The sequence below is a fragment of the Narcine bancroftii genome, chromosome 12 (genome assembly GCF_036971445.1).
Source record: "Narcine bancroftii isolate sNarBan1 chromosome 12, sNarBan1.hap1, whole genome shotgun sequence".
NCBI classification, from domain to species: domain Eukaryota; kingdom Metazoa; phylum Chordata; class Chondrichthyes; order Torpediniformes; family Narcinidae; genus Narcine; species Narcine bancroftii.
This window is the reverse complement of record NC_091480.1, coordinates 54,595,401-54,618,162: the sequence shown is the minus strand read 5'-3', so window position 1 is coordinate 54,618,162 and position 22,762 is coordinate 54,595,401. Positions and strand designations below refer to the sequence as shown.

Below are 22,762 nucleotides of genomic sequence, written 5' to 3'. Positions count from 1 at the left end.
CAGGTCCTCCGAGGCAAGAGCGACCATCGACCTGTTCGGCAGCGTCTGGCGTTCAGTCAGCATTGTGATCTGTTCCAATTCTTTTCGGACGTTTCACTTCAAAATTGAACTTCTGGGCATTCAATTTGAATGGCTTTTAATTTGAATACCGCGTTGTGATTTTTCATTCAAAAGAAATTAAGTATTCCGAGCGTAGTTTTATTTTTCTGCTCAGCTGCTCTTGTCTGGGAGGACCAGTTGTGTTTAGAGGAGTGAGTAAAGGAGCTGAACCGTGTATGTAAATATATCCCTATATTCTGTACATTTTTTATCTGTTCCAATCCACTTTGGTATTTCCGTCTGCAGTTAACGTATTCTCAGTCAGCATTTAATTTTGTTTGCATTTGTTCGATACAGCCCAACGTTGAGGCCTAGAAATCCCATATCAGCCTACCTTAGCAAGTTTGTTCCTGTCTATGGAGTGATTCACAGTAACAGGCTTAATAAACATTGTTTTGCGAATTATTCAATTGCCCATGAAACAATAACGATTTAATATTTGTTTTAATATGTTTTTAGTAAGACTTTCTAGGCTTTAATTCCTTTTTTTAGTACGTTAGTTTATTTTTTTTAAAAACCCTTTTTAATGGAATAAAGTGTCCCAAGAAAATTTATAGAGAGGATAGGGCTCACAAGGAGAGTTAAATGAGCTGACCAAAGATGTGATTGAAGCAAAGTTTTCATCAAGGTACTGAAGCTGGGGAAGATAATAAGGTGAAATGGATTTTTGAATTGATGCATATTGGTATTTATATTTGGGGATTGTGTCACTGGAATAGGCAGGCTTAAAGTTGCAAAACATTTGGAAAGAAAGGTTGAACTTGCAAACATTCTTAAAAACTGTAGATGTTGGAAGTGTAATAAATACAGAAAATGCTGGAAGCACATCATTCACTGACCATGGAAGGAGAAACTGAGTTAATGTTTCAAGTTGAAGGCCCTGCTTTGCTTGGTGGGCATTTCAACATGTTCTGTTTTTATTTTAGTCTTGAGAAATTTTGGAGCTGAGGCAATGGAAGATTTCTAGATGAAGATTTTGAAATCTGTATGCTGTGATCTGATATATATTGTCAACTGGGCTTAATGTGGGCAATGCACAAGTGTGATGGAGAAACTCAGGGGTAGAGTACTGGAGCATCTGGAAACGGAAAGAAATGTTGAGAATCAAATTAATCAAAATAATTGTTTCTCTGATACTGCTACACAATTCTGAAAATGTATCTATATGTAGAAGCTGTCATTTATTTTGTGCAGTTGAGATGTCAAGTATCTCAGTTACATAAGATAATAATCTCTGTGCATCATTTTATTAGAATAGCTCTTAAGCAGATTGTATACCCATGGAAAAATAAATTAATCATTAATTTGTGTCCTGAAAGTAATAATAGAATAATATCATAAACCTGATAAAAATTTGTCATGAGGTTTTGAAACAGCTACTTAAAAGCTTGAGTCTGAGGAGACCACCTAGGAACATCAGGTGTGCTGTAGGTTTCTGTGAGGGGTGCTGGACAAAGTGACAACTCTCTGTCTGCCTCACGGTGGACAAAAGGTAAAGAATTTCATGTATGTTACATTCTAAATGTAGTGTTGCATGACAGTAATGGAACTATTACCTTTAACCATTTATTTACCCTTTCCCTCAGAGAACCATAGAAGTTTGTAGCACATAAAGAAGTGATGCCTATTGTCCTTTTGTGAGCACCCCTCACAAAAAAACCTCACTTTATTTTGTAGCCCAGTAAATGGTGGGACATTGAGTGCTCCTTCAGATTTTTTAAGTGTGAGGGTGTCTACCTCCTCATACTTTCAGGTAGGAAGTTTCAGGCTGTTGGCAATCGTTTAAGGCAGAAAAATCCTCCAATCCCTCCTAATCCTTCCTAATCTACCTTGAATCAATATTCACCACTTACTATCCTTGCTGCTGGAGAAAATTGGTCCTTCTTATCTAGGTCTTGCATATTATGCATCTTGATTAAATCATTTGGTTTCTTCTTCCAAAGAGAACAACCCCATCTGTGTCGATATAACTATCCTCATTCTATCCTGAAAACAGTGTCTTATCTGGACATGCTGTTCCATAAGTGTCTGGATGCATTCTTCATTGCTGAATTCAGTGTGGTTTTTGTGATCAGTGTTGTACCTGCACATTTCTAGCATTCTTCAGAATAATATTCTGGAAAAGGAACATGGCCATACAATGTTTCCACTCTGGAGATACTACTACTTATATGATCAAATTTTAAACCTGGGATGCTACTGTTAGCATGTTGTATTTAATAGTGAGACACATTTTCCTTTTGGGCTGCCTAAAGTTGTCTGCTAAAATTCTATTTGGAGCTCCAGTGCAAAATTTCACACTCATTTTTGTCCTTTTTTTCCCCTCTTCCTCCTAAGGTGGTGGTTTGCTGTTTGTGAGGAATTTAATGTAAAATGTAGTAATGGAACTGCATCATTAAAGTGTACATTGAATTATATATAACAATACTACAAAGACCTTCACCTTGGCAGATCCAATGATAGGAGGAATGTGACAGTGATATATTTTCTGATATTTCTTTTTTCCCCTCTTTCATTCTGAGGGAGACTCCGGCTTTTGCTTGATAGATTGGGAAACTTTACTTTTGTAGCATTTGCATTCTGTGTTTCAACATATTGGTGCTTTGTGTTGATCAATAATTAATTTCACCAGATTTTCAGAGGTCAATCATACTTCAGATATATTATTTTGTATTTATAATTATTCCCTATTTGGGAGCAGCTAACTTAGCACAGAGTAGGGGCCAATCCTCAATCTTCACTTTTCTCTGTGGTTCTACTGATCAGTGAATTTGGACCCATTGAAGGAGTCCAAAGTTTACTCAATCTGTTTATCTAAACTTTCAGTCCAGTTTACTCACTGGAAATGTATTTACTTACGTGGCATTTCAGTATATAGCAAATACTTTGCTGAATAGTTACTTAGCCTACTGTTGCATATTTCTTAGTAATGGTATTTCACTGGTAATAGCCATGCAAAGGTTGTAAATTCATTGTGCTACCTTGGACAGTGAAGTTAATTTGCTCAGGCGATGCTCAAGGTAGGTAATGTCTTGATAAACCCTGTATTTCTTTTTTAGACATACAACATGGTAACAGGCCCTTCTGGCCCATGAGCCTGTGCAGCCCAATTACACCCAATTAACCTACAATCCCTGTATGTTTTTGATGGGTGGGAGGAAACTGGATCCCCTGGGGAACACCCTGCAGACGTGGGGAGAACGTACAGATAGTGCAGGATTTAAACCCCAGTCGTTGACACTGTAATAGTGTTGCGCTGTGCCACCTGTGATGTTTTTTAGAAATTATTTTTGATAATCATGTGATGCAATTGAACTTTATTCACTTCTTGGTATCAAAACATGGTCTAAAATTTAAGAGATTTTGCTCTATGAATTCAAAATGTAGGTTATCAGGCTTGTATATTAACATTTCATTTGCTTATGAGAAAGCTTAATTTTAAAGTCTGCTTTTAGAACTTTTTCTGATTATGAACTGTAGAGTGAATTCAGACAATGGGTTTGTCTTTCCAGCCTCTCCCATCCCAAATCTGCATGTATTTTGCTAATGAAGATAAATTCATAATCAGCCAGTTGGTTCCATGTCTTGAGCAAGTGTTGCCATTTAAATTCTTCTTTACAAATCTACAACAGTAATTTTTAAATTGTGTTGATAGTGTTGAAAACTGACATGCTCTATTTCGACTGGATTGAATCTTGCAATGGGGGAATGAGGGCACAGAATCAGAGACCCCAAATTTGCTGGCCTCTTTTTAAGAGACTACACTCCGAATGTTGGACATCTCATGAAATCCTGCAGCAGAGTGCAAATATGTTGTAAATTCTCCCAAAAGGGGGTTGTGAGAGGCCAAGGCAGTACAAGGTAATTCACAAATTTTAAAAATTAAACATTTGCTCAGTTATTTTAATATTTAAATAATGTTTTCATATTTGTATCGCTTTTGAATGTTAGTGCGATTCAGAAGCATTTAGTTATTGCAAATTTGACAGTCAGCTAATTCTGGGTGTGTGATTTAGCTGGTTGCCATCTTTCTCAGTTGATGCATGTCTTTACATCTTGGAAGAATGTGACTGTATTTTGTGGAAAGACTTCTTGCAATGTACTTACACAACAGTACAGGTAAGGAAGACAGGTCAGCCCATCTCACCCACAGGACAGCGTTACCGAGCGCATTGCCCTGCTGCTATTGCAGGGCCTCACGCTTATGGATCAGGACAGGCATGGAGAACCCATGACCTCAATCATAAAAAAGCAAAAGGACAGCAGGCTTATCCAAACATCTCTGCATCTCATTCCAGCCTGACTTTGATGTTTCTTCAAATCACTGGGTCTAAATCTTGGAACTTGCTCCCATAAACATTGAGGGATTATTTTCACTTGAAGGGCTCCAGAAGTTTAAGGTGTCTCATATCTACCTTCTTGAGGAGTATTACGACTGAGCAGTAAATGCCAGTGATGCTCCAATCCTATGAATTGATGTAATTTTTAAAAAGGCAAGTTGGACATTAGCCAATCTAGAAGAGGGAAGTTGAAATTTGCCACAGAGGCCAACAGTGTGCAAAGGTAGCTTCACTGCCAGGAAGCTGACGAATTGTGGTTTTCTAGCAACTGCTTTGAATTGACTTTTTCATTGTTGAATCTTATATTTTGATGTGCTGTTTATTTCCACAAAAATGAATATGGAACTCTGCAGCAACTTTCAATTATTCCCCAAAATATTTCCTGTTATTATAATTCATTGAATTCTTAATTTTAAATTCTTAATGACTGACATGAGTCAGGCTTATTTGTCTCCAGTCAGAAAGGAAAGGCAAAGGCTGGAATACTGTGTAGTCTGGGAAGGCTACTTGCTGTGCATTTAAGCAGAAGGACAGATAAGGAGGTAGATCTTGCTGAACATTTTAAAAAAATCTACCATTCCAGCTGCCTCAACATTTCACTATCCCTTGAGTGGGTTTTTGCCTCCACATCTTGAAGATTTTAGCTGTTGATCACAATGCAGGTGCTTTCTAACATGAGTCCTTTGATATCTTTATTCCCCTTGTTCTGGAACTATAGTTTAAATAAAACAGTGCACAAGTTGATCATTATTCCTATTAGTGTTTTAAGTACAGTGCAATTCCGATTGTCTGAAATCGGATTATCAGAAATCTTCAGTTATCCGAAAATTTTTTGGACCAGGAAGTGACGTCTGTTCGGTTCTGAAATTTTTTTTGGATAATTGAGGGTTTCAGAAAAATCAGAAATCTTCAATTATCTGAAATTTTTTCAGAGCAGAACTGACGTCACAGGTTGAAAATTTTTTTTGAATTTTGTGAAAACCTCTCATTAGAATTTCAAGTTTTTGGTGTTGAATTTATCTTGTTTAGGTTTTTTGGTGAGAATTAAACATTATTTCATGTTTAAAAAGCCTTCCCTTGTTTGTTGTTGTTTAAACACTGTTACAAGTGATTTGCTCTTGCTACTGGGCTGCTTTTTAAAAAAAAAGACCTGATATCTGAAAATACCGTTTATCTGAAATAGGCCCGGTCCTGACCATTTTGGATAATCGGGGTTGTACCAGAAGCCTGGTTTTTCCAACTTTTTTGCTGGTATCTCAATCATCATGTCAAATATGTAAATACGAATGTTGGAAGCAAAGAATGAGAGAAGTTGTTTGAGGCCAAAGTGTCATATATTTATCTTCATTAACAACCTAGCTCATTCTCATCTTGAAGCTTCCCATTTCATTAAATATTTCCTTTCAAGCAGCTTCCTAATTCCCCATTTAACAATGAATCAGCAGAAAATTTCATGTAATCATGCCCAATGTGAAATTGTATTTTGCATAAGAGCATAAGAGCATAAGAAATAAGAACAGGGACAGGAGTGGGCCATCCGGCTTGTCAAGCCTTGTCCACCATTCATCCACCTGCCTTTTCCCCACATCCCTCAATTCCCCTACTATGTCTTGAATATGTTTACTGAGGTTGCCTCCACTGCCTCAGTGGGCAGCGAATTCCACAGATTCACCACCCTCTGGGAAAAAGAAGTTCTTGCTCACCTCTGTCTTAAATCTACTATCCTGAATCCTGAGGTTGTCCCCTGGTTCTAGTTTTCCTCACCAATGGAAACAACTTGCCTATCTCTATCTTATCCATACCTTTCGTCATTTTTCTCATTCTTCTAAATTCCAGCAAATGCAGTCCCAGACGACTCAATCTCTCCTCATAGGCTAACCACCTCATCTCTGGTGAACCTCCTCTGGACCGCTTACAAAGCCAGTACATCCTTCCTTGGGTAAGGAGACCAGAACTGCACGCAGTACTCCAAATGTGGCCTTACCAGTGCCTTATACAGTTGTAAGTATAACTTCCCTGCTCCTAAATTTGATCCCTCTAGCAATGAAGGCCTACATCCCATTTGCCTTCCTGATAGCCACCCTTTCGATATTCATGCAGCAGCATTCAAGTCCTTCTGCCTGATTTCATAACATAACATAACAATTACAGCATGGAAACAGGCCATTAGGCCCTTCTAGTCCGCACCGAACCAAACACCCCTTTCTAGTCCCACCTCCCTGCACAATGCCCATAACCCTCCATCTTCTTCTCATCCATATACCTGTCCAACCTTTTCTTAAATAATACAATTGACTCCGCCGCCACTATTTCTCCCGGAAGATCATTCCACACGGCTACCACTCTCTGAGTAAAGAAGTTCCCCCTCATGTTACCTCTAAACCTCTGCCCCTTAATTTTTAACTCATGTCCTCTTGTTTTAATCTTTCCTCCTCTTAACAGAAATAGTCTATCCACATCCACTCTGTCTATCCCTTTCATAATCTTAAATACTTCTATCAAATCCCCTCTCAACCTTCTACGCTCCAAAGAATAAAGACCTAATCTGTCCAATCTCTCCCTATACTCAAGATGCTTAAACCCAGGTAACATTCTGGTAAACCTTCTCTGCACTCTCTCCACTCTGTTTATATCCTTCCTATAATTAGGCGACCAGAACTACACACAGAACTCCAAATTAGGCCGCACCAACGTCTTATACAATCTCAACATCACCTCCCAACTCCTATATTCCATGCAATGATTGATAAAGGCCAGCATACTAAAAGCCTTCTTCACCACCCTATTCACGTGAGTTTCTACCTTCACTCCAGATACCTCACTATTCTTTAATGATAGCTAAAGATTTCCCAACTACAGATATTAAATTAACTGGACTATAGTTCCCTGCCTTTTGCCTACATGCTTTTTTTGAATAGCGTCGTGACATTTGCCGTCTTCCAATCCACCAGGATCTCCCCAGAGTCCAGAAAATTTTGGTAAAATTATCACCAAAGCCTCGACTATAACTTCTGCCATTTCTTTCAGTACCGTGGGATGGATTCCATCAGTTCTGGGGATCTTTCATCCCTTGGACCCTCAAGTTTGCTTAGCTCTACCTCTTTAGTTATTGCATGCAGGTCCTCACCTCCCATCATATCCATAACATCTATCTTTGTCATGGTAGATGTGTCCTCCACTGTGAAGTCTGACACAAAATAGTCATTCAAAGCCTCAGTTGTTTCCTCGTTACCTAATATCAATTCCCCCTTCTCATCCTCCAAGGGACGAACCTTGACTTTTCTGCTTTATATAATTAAAAACTTTTACTGTCAGTTTTTGTATTTTGTGCTTATCTTTTTTCATAGTCTACCTTCTCTCTCTTTACTGCTTTTTAAAGTTTTCCCAATCTAGTTTCCTACTGCTCTTGGCAACTCTATACACACAAGCTTTTAGTTTATGCCTTCCTTTATTTCCTTAGTTATCCAAGTGTGGCTGTCCCCATCCTGACTGTCCTAACTTTTAACTCGAATATACTTTTGTTGAGCACTGTGAAAATCTCTTTGAGAGTCCTCCATTGTTCCTCAACCGTCCCTCCATGTAGCCTGTGTTACCTGGCTAACTCCTCCCTGATCCCCTTGTAGTTTCTCTTGTTTAGACATAACCCACTGGATTTTAGACCAAACTACTGTACCCTCCATTTGTATGAGATTGTACTATGATCACTCTTTCCAAGAGGATCCCTAACTACAAGATCAGTAATTTTACCTGCACAGGACCAGCTTCAAGATAGCATGTTCCCTTGTATGTTCCGTAACATTCCATAACCATCACATATGCATTTTATGAAGTCTTCCTCATGGTTGTTGTCTCGACCAACTTGATTCACCCAGTCTATGTGCATGTTAAAGGTCCCCTCGACAACTGCTGTTCCACCCTTACATGCCTCTGATATTTCTTGGTTTATTGCCTGTGCCACTGTAATGTTATTATAGACAACTCCCACCAGTGATTTCCCCCCCCCCCCACTTTACTATTCCCAATCTCCACCCAGATAGATTCAACATTTTCCTTCTTAGATATTACATCAACTCTCACTATTGCCTTAATCTCATACTTGACGAAGAGTTCTACCCTACTTCCCTTATCTTCCTGCCTGTCCTTCTGTGTTACCTTGGATATTTAATTCCCAACCCTCTCCACCCTGCAACCAGGTTTCTGTAATGGCTACTAAATCATACCCCTTTGTACTGATTTGTGCCACGAGTTCACAACTTTTTGCGATCATTTATTTATGCTTTGTCGTCATCGTACTGACTGGAAGCAGTTGGTGTGCGAATCGTAATCCTTCATAATTCTGACGATCTCTAAAGTTATCTGTCCCTCATCTTTCCTATCTTCAGCAAAAAGCTCGCTCTTCTGAAGACTTGTTTTATAATTGTTATCTTTTATGTACACTGATAAATGACACTGTAGTTATTTGCTCTGCATTTTGAGTTTGTACATTCTCACTGTGTCTACATGCGTTTTCCCCAGGGGCTCCGGTTTCCTCCCAACGTTCAAAACGTACCGCGGGTGTAGGCTAATGGAGTGTAAATTGGGCGGCACAGACTCATGGACCAAAATGACGTGTGATTGTGCTGTATGTGTTTTTAAAAAAAAAAGAAATTCCATAGCTTACAATAATGGTGATCCCTAAACCATAGAACACTATAGCACAAAAACATGGCCTTCAGCCCACCTAGTCTGTGCCAAGCTATTATTTCACCTTGTCCCATTGACCTGCACCCTGTCCATAGTCCTCCATACCCAAAATTGAGCCCGCATACACCACTTCAGCTGGCATCTCGTTCCACACTCCCACCACTCTCTATAGGCCTTGGTGGGGGAAAAAAAGCAAATGTAAAGGCAGATATTCTCCCCCTTTATGTCACTTCAGTTACCTTCATAAAAGCTCCCAGGGCTGATTCAGCAGGCAAACTCTGATCCATCGAGGGGGTACACTCAGAGGTGGAGCGAGGTCACTCCACCTCCTCCTTGAAGGCAATGCCACTGAAAGCAGCTGCGAAAGGGTGGGCTGATGGCATTGAGATGATGTTGTCAGCCCATGACCCAGGATCGCGATTTAAAAAAAAAATCATATAGTTAATATAGCTAATTACATTGCGCAGGAGATCTGCCTATGATTCCTTAGACAGATCTCCACCAGCGCTCTTACCTGCTCTTTCGCGCCATTTCAGGTATCGACTGCTTTCCCTTCTCAGTGCGTATGTTTTACATCTCAGCGATGGGCAGCGCTGCTGCACTACTTGCCCTGCCTCTCTCAGCTCCGGAAGACGGCTCCCGGTGCTGCTGAGTTGAAAGCAACGCTGGATCAGCCTTATAGGCCTTCTTCATAAAAAGGTAAATTAACCTTTTTTTCGTTGAGCCGCCTGTGATGCGGCCTTGCAACATACAAAAGTCTAACATGAAGAAGTTGCCCCCCCCCCCCCAAATGTTCCATCTTAACCTTTTCCCTTTCACCCTTCACCCTTGTACCCTAGTTCTAGTTTCACCTCCCCTCAGTGGAAAACACCTACTTGCATTTACTCTAATTATACCCCTCATAATTTGATACACCTCTATCAAATCTACCCTCTTCCTCACTTCAGGGAATAAAGTCCTAACCTGTTTATACCATATACAATGCCCAGCTGTTGCCTGGCAAAGATTAGTACCAGTTGGATATCAGGTCCATACTTTTTACTTTTGGTTTACTCTTTTGTTATGGCCTTAAGTTAATGTAACTGAAAATATTTTGATGGTGAATACATTTTATCTTAACTATAGAGTTAAATTTTTACAAAAGTAAGAACATAAATATAATCAGGAACAAGATTTTTGGCCTTTCACACCTACTGTCTCATTCATTTAGGTCATGGCTGACCTTTACCTCAGTACACTTTCCTGCCATAGCTGTATAACCCTTGATTCTTTTAATCTACTGAGGAGACAAAATGTAATGTATCCATTTTTTGCTGATGATGCAAAGCAAATGGCAGTATAGAATATAAGGAGGATGCAGAGAGGCATCAGGGTTGAAAGGACAGGCTAAACAATGGGCCGCTAGGTGATGGCAGGTGGTTTATAATTAGAAAACCAAATGGTATTTTGACCACTAACCAGGAGGATTTGAATGCAAACACCCGTGCACATGAACTAGGAGAAGCAAAAGGACAGACTGAAATCATTTAGAGCAGGAGTGGGCAACCTATGGCCCACGATCCAAAATTATCCGCCCCGATGCACGGCTGACCCGCTCTCAATGCGCAGCCGCCCTGCCCTCATTCCCCTATCTGTGCATAAATCCCTCTCTTTCCCTCTCTGTGAGAGCCTTCTCTGTGTGAGACCCAACTCTTCTGTGAGTCCTGTGACTGTGAGAATCCATCTCTCTCTCTCTCTCTCTCTCTCTCTCTCTCTGCAGCATCTCTTTCTGTAACACTCTTACTCTTTCAATTTCTCTCTTCCCCCCCCCACCATTTCTGTAATGCTTTCTACTCTCTCTCTCTCTCTCTCTCTCTTCTCCCCCCAACCCTCTCAGATGGTGTGTATGACACCATCTCTCTGTGTGGCTCCCTTATCTGCATAAATCCCCCTGTTTCCCTGTCACTTCCTCTCTGTGACTTGTCCTCTCTTTGTGACTTGCTCCTTCCTCTCTCTGTCTGATAGCCCCCCCCCCTCACTGCTGTCTGTTTTGGGGTTAGTTATTTTGTTCTCACTGTGACTAATTTTTCCCCTTTTTGATTGATTTAAAAAAAAAAAATTTTAATGACTAACTTGTGATTTTCTTTTTTTGTTGTGCATTTCCAGATTTGAAGATGCCTTCCCTGACCTGAAATGCATCATCTTATTAATTCCATTTATTTATTTATTCATCCCACCTATATTTAATTAATTTATGGTAGCATCAGTGAGGGCTGCTGTTCAACCACTGACACATCATCTGGCCCACGTGTGGTAAAAGGTTGCCCGCCCCTGATTTAGAGCCTTGGTGAGTGTAACTGGAATATTGTGCACAGGTCTGGCCTCTCTACTTGATGAATGGTATACAGTACCTGTACTCGCATTACAGCAGGGGTGCTGCTCTGGCCCCTTATGAGGCCGCTCCAGTCCCCTCATGAAGCGTCTCCACCTCCTTGTCATAGTTTTTGGTAGGCACCTCAAAAATTAGCCCTGCATCACTGCAATACAGGGAGTGCAACCAAGGTTCATCAGATTGATTCTTGGGATGGCAGGTTCTTGAATTAGAGATTAAGCAGATTGGGCCCTTTAGAATGACAGATAAACTCATTGCAATATTCAAATATATATATGTGACTTGAAATGGTAGATGTGAAGTTAATATTACCCCTGGTTAGAGTGTCACATTCTCAAAATGGTGTCTATCATTCAGGATCTGAGATGAGAAGAAATTTCTTCATCCAAAGCATAGGGCTTTTTTTTGTCATTCTGTACCTAGAGGGATTTGAAGATTTGGTCACTGAGAATATTCAAGATTCTTAGTGAATGTTAGGGAATTTGAGGAACATGGATTTCATGCAGCCACATGGTAAAAGGTTAGCCATGATCTTGAATGGGAAAGTGAAGGGCTGAATGTCTATAATAAATGGAGGGAAGAAGGTGTGCTTGACACAGAATGTTTCAATTAGCTTGACTTTTCAGTTGTGTGAATTTGTTCAATTGACTGACTGAGAGACTGGGACTTAAAGTCAATTTCTATTTAATATAAAATGTACCCACTATTTAGACCAGGGTTTCCCAATTTTTTTTCTTTCCACTCACATACCACTTTAAGTAATCCCTTTGCCATCAGTGCTCTGTGATTAGTAAGGGATTGCTTAAGATGGTATGGGAATGGGAAGGGAAAGTTGAGAATCACTGCTCTAGACCCAATTGTTACTGAAATATTTTGCTTGAGAAAAATTGTCATTGGCCCATTTCCTTTGGAGTTCTGAAACCATGCACATAATGAGTCAATTAGGAATGATTAAAACAGTGGTTTTCAAACTTTTTCTTTCCACTCCCATACCACCATCCCTTACTAATCACAGAGCATTGATGGTATAAGGATTGTTTAAGGTGGTATGGGAGTGGAAGGAAAAAGTTTGTGAAACCCTGATTTAGACAAATGGATACGCCAAAAAGCCAAAATAATGCTCAAAGATAGTCATGTTTATTTTCATTAGTATTTTTTTCTGCTACTCTCCATTTTCATTTTTTCATCTTTTGGCCTTTCACTGCATTTCTAGTTCCATAATTCTTAAACTTTTTCTTTTTCCTTAGGTTAATACTTCTTGATCATTATTACAAATATTGGATCTCACTCTCAATTTTGACCTTCTCCTAAAAGTGTGGATTCTTCCTGGGGTAAAGTTCCAATTGTCTCATCTTTCCCAAGCTAAGATGAATAATTATTGGTAGGTTATTTTATGGTGGGTACCACCTAGTGCTTTCCAAGTTCTGTCATGACCCCAAAATGTTATGCAACATGAGCTGTACAATTCATGGGCCATGCTTGGCCTGCTATGTTGGCACAGATATCTCACCCAATATTGAACCCACTGTCTTGATACTAATCTTGAGGCATGGCGGTGAAGTTCTCAAGATTATTCTGCTGCCTGAACAATTGTAGGTCATGGAGCTGAACTCCAAGCCTTGCTGCTTTGGAGTTGACTGAGTTGCAAGAGTCCCTATGCTGCTTCCACCTGCCCACTGGCTGGGTGACAAGGCCTTCTACCAAGTTTTGTTGTCCACTGCCAGGAATTTCTGGTAATTGTAGTTGATAAGTATCCATTCAATCTGCATTATTGTCATAAAGTTTTTTTTAAACTTTATTTATTCGTTCAAAAAACAAATAATATGATGTATACAGCAATTAAACATGAACAGGAACATTTTTATGTGTGTGTATATATATATATATAAAAATAAAAGAACCCCCCCTTCAGCCAACTCTCCTAAGGAGAACCATAAAAAAGAAAAAGAAATAATATTAAAAAAAGTTAAATATACATATTAAAATCTAATCAATATAAATTGAAATGTTAATATTCCGAGTATAACAGCCACTTATTAATAAAAAAATATTATCATGCGAAACATAGAGAGAGTGCAGAGAAGGTTCTCGAGACTGTTGACAGGATGTCAGGGTTTGAATTACAGAGGAAGGTTGAGCAGCCTGGGCTTTTTTCTCTGGAGCGTAGAAGATTGGGGGGGGATTTGATGGAGGTGTTCAAGATTTTAAAAGGGACAGAGAGAGTCAACGTGGATAGACTTTTTCAATTAAGAGTGGGTGATATTCAATCCAGAGGCCATGGTTTGAGATTGCAGGAGGAAAATTATAAGGGGAACATGAGGGGAAATTTCTTCACGCAAAGGGTGGTTGGAATGTGGAATAAGCTTCCGGCAGAGGTGGTTGAAGCAAGGATGTTATTTACATTTAAGGAAAGACTGGATAATTACATGGAGGGGAGAGGACTGGAGGGGTATGGACCAGGTGCTGGTCAGTGGGACTAGAGGGTGGGGATTTGTTCCGGCATGGACTAGTAGGGCCAAACTGGCCTGTTCTGTGCTGTATATGGTTATATGGTTATACATGACCAAACAGCATGAAGAAAAGTTCCAACTATATCACCACATCTAAAACACAAATCTGATTCATTAAAACCATATTTTTTTAATTTTTCAGGTGACAAATATAATTGATGTAAAAAATTGTAATTAATCATTGCATAACTATCATAACAGATATCTAACCAATCATCCTTGGAAAAAATAAAACCAATATCCGCTTCCCATTTAATTTTAGATCTATCCCAAACCTTTTTATCCATACCATCCTGTAATATTTGATACATAAATGAAATATAACCCTTTTCTGGTACCTTCATAAGAAAAGTCTCAAATTTAGTCATTTTAGGTAAAATCATATCTCTACCAAACATACATTTTACCAAAAATCAAATTTGATAATAAAGAAATAAAGAGTTCTTATCAATACCAAAATCTTCCCTCATCTGATTAAAAGATAAAAACTTACCCTCTTTAAAACAATCTCCCAAATTTTTCACACCTTTAAATCTCCAATGCAATAAACTTTGATTATGTATTGAAAAAGAAATAAGTTGATTATTATACAATGGAGTCAAAGCCAATAATTTACCCCTAGAGCCTATCATTTTATTTTTCTTTATCCATAACTTCATTAAATGTTTTAGTATAGGCACATTTATTTGTTGTAACAAATTCATATTCCAAATCAATGTATTGATCCAATAAAAAAAATCAAAATTAAAAACTTTTTAAAATAAATAAATAATAAATAAAGAAAAAAAAAGAACCCCCCCCCCCGAAAAAAAAACTACCGAAAGGTAGTAATCCCCTAAACAAAAATTGGATGTGGGTCACCCACCAGTGGCTGATGACTAGTAAAGAACTTAGTGCACATCTCTCCCTCCCCAGCCAAACAGTCAGTAACATTAAAATCTCATAATAACAAAACAAAAAATAGAATTAAAAAATATTCTTCCTTTCATCCAGAAGATCCCATTTCAGAAGAAGTTGAACTCTTTCCATTCCCGTTTTTCCCATCTCTGCCATTTCTTCCGTTTCCAGAGCAACCAGATTTTTCTTTAGGAGATAATGGTGGACTACGTCTTTGTCCTCTTATATCTGGCAATGAAACAGCAAAAATCATTGCTCACGATCAGATTCAAAAAACCGAAATTTTGTCATAAAGTTCATCACATTGCGATTTGTTTAAGCTTATGCTGCAACTTGCAACTTGATTGCTGTTTTGATTGACTTCTGGGGACATGTTAAGTTTCAAGTTTTAAAATGGAAATAAGGTATTGGAAAATAGTTTGGGTAGCTGTAGTCTGGGGATGTACATTTTCCACCAGAAATCTCTGTGTTGAAATTGGAAGTGGGAACGCTGGCTGTTTTTACCTCTTTACTTTGGCCTAAGGGCAACTCTTTATTAAATCAGTACAAGTTGGCCTCATTTTTTTATTCATTCTATTTTTGCATCATTTTTAGAATTGCCACCATAATACTAAAAAAAATGTTGGCTAAAGATGCAAATGTTTTCTCCTAAAGCAATATCTGGAGCTGTAAGGGGATTAAAAACAAGGTGATTACTGCCTGATATAGTTGAAAATGTGCACATACATTTGGTATAGATTAGCAATTAATAGTGAAAATCTTTAATCTTAAAATTGCTCTTTCAAAAAGCTTTCATGTAAGTCTAGTTGTTTAATGTGCCCCACAGCGAAGATAGGAGCAATCTCCTTTTACTTTGGTTGTGATGTTCAAAATAAATTAAATTTGAAAATTTTAATTGGGCATATAAGTTACTGTACCAAAACTAAATTCATTTAAAAAAGCGCACTCAGAATTCCTAGATTAAGGATTATTGGGGAATGAAATGGTGTCATGGGTGCAATGGGGTCTGAAGTTCTAGAGTAGAAAAATTGCAGATTTAACCTGTAATAATATTTGATTCAGATGCCAAGCACATTTAGAAATCTTTATTTTTCCCACACTAACATCATTCAAGTGACACTTTGTGGGTTAATTCCTCCTTCGCTGTAAAGACATACCTTGATTTTCTTTTTCAGATGTTTTTATGTACAGTTGCTGAGAAGTACAATAATAGTCTGTGAAGATGCCGGATAAAGATAATTTATTTAACAGTGGTAATGACGAAGCTGGCCACAGCTCAGATGATATTTGCCGTGACTTCCTGCGCAATGTCTGCAAACGTGGCAAGCGCTGCAAGTTCTACCACCCTGACATTAATGAGGTGTCCGACTTGGGTGTTAAAAAAAATGAGTTTGTCTTTTGCCATGATTATCAGAACAAGGAGTGCACTCGTATCAACTGCAAGTTTATTCATGGGACAAAGGAAGACGAGGAACATTACAAAAAATCAGGAGAGCTTCCTCCACGCCTCCGCCTTACAGTGGCCATGGGTCTTGGCCTTTCACCTTCTGACCTTTCTTTTAAAAAAGGTGAGGTTCCAATCTGCCGAGATTACCTGAAAGGGGACTGTCAAAGAGGATCTAAATGTAAATTTCGGCACTTAAAACGCGATGAATATGATTATGAAAACAGAACTTTAGAGAGATTGACAAGAGACCAAGTGCTTTCTCCTGTAGTGCGACGATATGACCCATTTGATGACCTCTATGACACTGATCGCTTTCCTGATTATGACCATGTTCTAAAGAGGAGAAGAGTAGATGGCTTGCGATTTGAAAGTTATGATTTTAGTATCTCAACCTCACGTCCAGTGGACTATCGATTTCTAGAAGAGGAGAATCTGATGTTGAGAAAACGTGTGGAGGAACTAAAAAAACAGATCTCAAATTTGATGGCAACTAATGAGGTGCTTTTGGAGCAAAATGCGCATTTCCGCAACCAAACTAAGGTGGTGACGCTGACCTCCACTCCCACAGCCACAGAGCAAATCCTGGCAGCTCCAACTGTGGCCACATTGACCAATTACAACCATGGTGTAGCACAGACTCACACTACTTTGAGCAGCCAAGCTCTTCAACCACGACCAGTCTCCCAACAGGATCTAGTGGCCACTGCTGCAGCATCTGCTGCACCACCTACCAATGCTGCCCCAGCAGCACAACACCTTAATCCTGAAATTGCTTCTCTCCCTGCAGCACTTGCCCAGACCATTGCCCAGGGAATGGCACCTCCGGTTTCCATGGCCCCAGTGGCTGTCTCAGTTGCACCAGTTGCAGTATCAATTGCACAAGCTCTACCAGGAATCACCATAAGCCATGCCACCACTCCAATGGTTACTTATCCAATTGCCTCACAGAGTATGAGAATAACAGCAATTCCTCACTGAAAATCCTTGATAGAAATAAATAAGCCTTTAGATGAGATTCTGTGTCCCCATGTTGCTTTCAATGGCGTGCATTAAATAAATATGCACACCAAACACAGAATTCTGACACAGCATTTATTTATTTTTGAGTCTATATATTCCTATTCAATTCATTGTACAGTATATTTTAAATACTCATTCCCTTATATTTTTCTCAGCTGACCAATTCTTGCAAATCCATTGTTTCAGTTATCTTAAAATGAGGGGAAAATGACACAAAAGCATTTTTTAATAAAGATTTTTTGTGTTCAAACAAATAAATTACTGGGCCATGTTGCTGCGCAAATATTGAGATCTACTTTACACCTTTGTCTCCCACACTTGACCATTTGCTTTTTTGACGCAAAACTGAAATTAAAAACATACAAAACTATAAACTTTTCTGGGCAATAACGAGTATTTTTTTTTAAAAAAAGTATTATTTAAACTTTTTTTGTGTATGTTGCTGGCGCTGAATGACTGCTGTATTTTCCCAGATGGTGGCCATTGCACTTCAGAAAGTAATTCTCCGTGTGAAACTTTTTGGGGTGCTTTGAAGATGAGATGGCACTAGACAAATACATACATTTTTAAGCTTTCAGAAACATGCAATTTAATCATCCAACTATGAGAAAAGTACATTGCAATATCAAAGTCTCTAATTAACTTGGAAGCCATTATAATAATTTGTTTCTGACTGAACCTAAAATGTTCGTACACCTTTGACATTCTTGTTGCATTGAATGCCAGTGTATGAAAGAATCTGTTAAAATCCTAAATATTGGAGATTAAAATCTTAGCTCTTTGCCAGCTTCAAGAATGATATGTATGAGGTAAAAGAATTTGAATGCTTTTTCTGCGGTACACAGGTTGGCAGTTGTACTTAGCCAGTTTATTGGAAGAAATAGGAAGTGGATGGGGAGTGCACCTATTTAGGAAGGATGCCTTTCTGAGCATGAGGTCAAGAAAATCTCATTGCTATGTGACTCTGCATCTCGCTTGCAGTTGCTTAATGCTCTGGTGTAACTTCTCTTGAGCTGTGAACCAAAGCATGCTTCCTGATGGTTTCAGTCAAGACAGAAAGGCAAATAAGGATAGGATAGAATTGGATAAAGTAGGTGGGGGGAAAAAAACCCCAAGTACCAAAAATGGTCCCTCTGCATGCAGCTTGAGTTAGCAATGCAAGATGTTCAAATTCCTTGTGCGAAAATTAGTTTATTTCAGTCAAATTTGTATACAAGTTAAAGAAATACACAAATTATTCAATAAGAAAATCTGCAGAAGCTGTGATTGTAGTTTAATACACAAAAGTGCTGGAGAAACTCAGCTGGTCACGCAGCATCCATAGGAAGCACAGTTATATAACCAATGTTTCGGCCCTGAGCCCTTTGTCAAGGTATGAGCAATATCAGGCCATAAATGTTGGTTATATATCTTTGCGTCCTATGGATGCTGCGTGATTGTTTGAGTTTCTCCAGCACGTTTATGCATTAAATTATTTGACAAGGTGTATGAAACATGTTAAAAGCTGATAATTTACAGTACATCTAAGACTGCTTTAAAGGCTGTCTTACTTGGGACCAGAATAGATGCATTTGCACACTACCTTTTGAAATTTGCTGAGACAAGCTTTAACAAGTAGGGTAAATTTAGCAAAGTAACAAACCCTTTTGGCCCATGAGCCCGTGCCACCCAATTAACTTACAAGCTCCTTACAGATTTGAACCCCCGTCGCTGGTGCTGTAACAGCGTTGCGCTAACCGCTATGACAACCGTGCTGCCCATGCAGTGCTGGTTCATGTACATTCACATTGAAAACCTTTTGTCCTTTTCAAAAACTAGCCTGTATCCAGCTCTATTGGGAACAAGGCATGCCTTTCCTGGCTAGATGGCTTCAAACCAGTTCAGAAATGTAAAGGCATTTTTTTTTTCTTTTTAACTTTAACTCCTGGAAATCCATGGATTAGGGTAAAATTTCATGTTCAAATGCTCTGACCCACATGACTAGATGATTCATTTTCCTGAAACTTGCTAAAATGATCTTCCAATTAGTTAACGAGTGAATGGCTTTTGTATATTCACTGTTTAAAATTTCCTGATGTAACTGTAGCAATTCAATTTCGTTACTCCAGGTACGTACTCATTTTTAAGAGTATTTGTGACATTTGAACCCAAATGTTGGTTACATTGTTGTTTAATCAGCTAATTATTGGTGGTATTTAACCTCATTTCCCCCCTTGTTAACTATCTCCAACTTGTATATAGTAGCTGTTTAGTCTTCAAATATGCACGTAATGCTTGTCAGGTTGTTCTGAGGTCTAGAAATTAGAACAAATGATCTAATCTTGCACAATTGAAAGAAGCTTAAATGATCAAATGTGTTATTTGCAGTATTTCCATTGTTATTCTACTAAATATTTGTAAAAGCTCTTCAGTTGCTGTGCTCCAATTTATATTGAAGCAGTGGAGGAGGGGAGGAAACCTACATTTCTCTGGTCATCATTCCTCCGCAACACCTTATACTGCCACTGTGAACTTCCAGGAGTCCCTTGTCTGAAATTAATCAAGGACAGTATTGTCTAGACAATTGTTAAACATTCAAGAGCCCTTCAAAACCTGGAGACTGTCCCAGTTTATTTGACTGGAAAGCTAAATGGGCTCGACAGTATAGTAAACAACATCGTCAGGAAGATAGCAACAGGTAAAATGGTGCAAATGTTAGATCTGCATTATTTTCAAGGAATTTTCAAACTAGTCTGTGGATTCAGTTATAGGATTGATATATATGAATGAATTAAAGCATTATTCAATGTGCCATGGAATCCTCTTGGATGTAATGAATTTGAATATGACATATTTGCAGAAAGCAGGAATTGCTATATCAGTACTGACTAAGTCAGGAAAATGAAAACTTAATCATTTGCTTATATTAATGGAGTTTTTTTTATGTATCACATTTGTAAATATGACTTGTGTCTCGAAGTTGAATTCTGTCAAAATTAATGATTTTGATATAACCTGCTTATGAAAAAAACAAGTAACCATTTTATAAAGGAATCTGTGCTCCAATATTTGCATTATGTAATCTTCATGAATACCAAACAGGGATGAGTATTAATAACTTTATATTTGTATCATTACTGATCTCGAGGTTTCCCAATAATTTGGCATAACGATGCACTGAACAAAACTGTGATTTACTCCCTCATTTAAAAAAAAATCAACCTTGCCCAGTTTGGCGATTTGTTGCTTAAAAGATTGCTTTAGTCCTGCATGTAGGCAGTGGTTTTCAAACTGCCCAACCCCCACCACCCAAACTCACATTCCACCTTAAGCAATCCCTCTGCCATCGATGCCATGTGATTAATAAGGGATTACTTAAGGTGAGATGTGGGTGGGAAGGAAAGGTTGAGAAGCACTGCTCTAGACCCAATTGTTACTGAAATATTTTGCTTGAGAAAAATTGTCATTGGCCCAATTCCTTTATAACTGCCAAAATGTTTGGCCTGGAAGTCAGCCTGAAGAAAACTGAGGTCCTCCATCAGCCAGCTCCCCACCATGACTACCAGCCCCCCCACATCTCCATCGGGCACACAAAACTCAAAACGGTCAACCAGTTTACCTATCTCGGCTGCACCATTTCATCAGATGCAAGGATCGACAACGAGATAGACAACAGACTCGCCAAGGCAAATAGCGCCTTTGGAAGACTACACAAAAGAGTCTGGAAAAACAAACAACTGAAAAACCTCACAAAGATAAGCGTATACAGAGCCGTTGTCATACCCACACTCCTGTTCGGCTCCGAATCATGGGTCCTCTACCGGCACCACCTACGGCTCCTAGAACGCTTCCACCAGCGTTGTTTCCGCTCCATCTTCAACATCCATTGGAGCGCTTTCATCCCTAACGTCGAAGTACTCGAGATGGCAGAGGTCGACAGCATCGAGTCCACGCTGCTGAAGATCCAGCTGCGCTGGGTGGGTCACGTCTCCAGAATGGAGGACCATCGCCTTCCCAAGATCGTGTTATATGGCGAGCTCTCCACTGGCCACCGTGTCAGAGGTGCACCAAAGAAAAGGTACAAGGACTGCCTAAAGAAATCTCTTGGTGCCTGCCACACTGACCACCGCCAGTGGGCTGATATCGCCTCAAACCGTGCATCTTGGCGCCTCACAGTTCGGCGGGCAGCAACCTCCTTTGAAGAAGACCGCAGAGCCCACCTCACTGACAAAAGATAAAGGAGGAAAAACCCAACACCCAACCCCAACCAACCAATTTTCCCCTGCAGCCGCTGCAACCGTGTCTGCCTGTCCCGCATCGGACTTGTCAGCCACAAACGAGCCTGCAGCTGACGTGGACTTTTACCCCCTCCATAAATCTTCGTCAGCGAAGCCAAGCCAAAGACAAGATGAAACCGTGCACATAACAAGTCAATTAAGGACGATCAAAATAGTGGTTTTCGAACTTTTTCTTCCCACTCACATACCACCTTAAGCAATCCCTTACTAATCACAGAGCACTTATGGTATAGGGATTATAGGGGGGCAGTTTGAAAACCACTGATATAGGGCAAGAGAATTCTTTTGCGCAATGGTCAGTATGAACCAACTAAGTTTTCTGTTATGTTCACAGATATTAAGGTGTAGTTTCAACCACTTCCAGACTCTGGATTGTAAAGATCAACAAAAACATTTGTATGTAGTTTGAAGCAAAATATCCTCGGGTGCCAAGGAAATCCTTAAACTCACATAATGTTGAAAAGAAGCATCAGCCAGATGAAAGAATATCTTTCAAAATTTAGTGTACATCATGTACACTCAACCTCTCACGAGAAATGCATTGTGTTTTCTACCTTCTGCTCATGTAGCACTCAACTTTTACTTCCTTATTTGATGATAATATTTTTAACAAAGGTTTCTAGTTAGTAAAAATTCATGTGAGAATTTCTAATTTCATGCTTTTTTCATCTCTTGTGGAAGGTATGGCATTCTGCAGCCTTGGTCAACTGTGCTATAATATTGGCACATGCAACCTTTCATCTGGTAGATTGATCTCAAAAGTCTTCTCAGTACTTGCTAATAAAGTCCTAGGATGGCCTGTGTGTAACACTAACTTCCTCGATATCCATCTTTCCTCTTTCTGGCTGAACTTTTCTACATTTTTCCTAAATAACAGTAGTTACCATGAGAAACCACAGGTTCTCACGGTAATAGATTTATTTTAAAAGCACCAATTGAATATTCTTCCAGTCATGCTCTGCCCTGATCTCTTTCTACATTTTTTTTTCTGTTGCTGTCCATGTTGGAGAAATTGATCAGTCAATTAATTTGCTCTTGCCCTTCGCATGTTTTGCTTACTTCCTTGATACAGTTTCTGTTCTTTACTAAATGTCTGATTTCTTCCATAGCTACCTCAA

General features: G+C 39.1%; 1 protein-coding gene across 20 annotated transcripts; it reads left to right on the top strand.

Annotated features, from left to right (window-relative positions):
* The first annotated feature begins 2 nt into the window (after positions 1-2).
* Positions 3-20,401, top strand: LOC138746977 (zinc finger CCCH domain-containing protein 10-like). Of its 20 annotated transcripts, none has more exons than XM_069905743.1 (8): positions 4-251; positions 1,464-1,591; positions 3,755-3,960; positions 6,276-6,440; positions 9,659-9,821; positions 11,268-11,448; positions 12,741-12,874; positions 16,076-20,401. In XM_069905743.1, exon 8 carries the CDS (start codon positions 16,123-16,125, stop codon positions 17,323-17,325), a length of 1,203 nt encoding a protein of 400 aa, XP_069761844.1. In that variant the 5' UTR covers positions 4-251; positions 1,464-1,591; positions 3,755-3,960; positions 6,276-6,440; positions 9,659-9,821; positions 11,268-11,448; positions 12,741-12,874; positions 16,076-16,122; the 3' UTR covers positions 17,326-20,401. The 20 variants fall into 20 exon arrangements, with proteins under 20 accessions (XP_069761855.1, XP_069761853.1, XP_069761856.1 ...); XM_069905742.1 differs by lacking the exon at positions 4-251 and adding an exon at positions 285-753; XM_069905754.1 differs by lacking the exon at positions 1,464-1,591 and having other exon boundaries at positions 3-273; positions 12,741-12,824.
* The last annotated feature ends 2,361 nt before the right edge of the window (positions 20,402-22,762 follow it).

Bases quoted from the DNA above. Each gene is read 5' to 3' on its own strand.
- LOC138746977 (XM_069905759.1), top strand. From the start codon at position 16,123: ATGCCGGATAAAGATAATTTATTTAACAGTGGTAATGACGAAGCTGGC.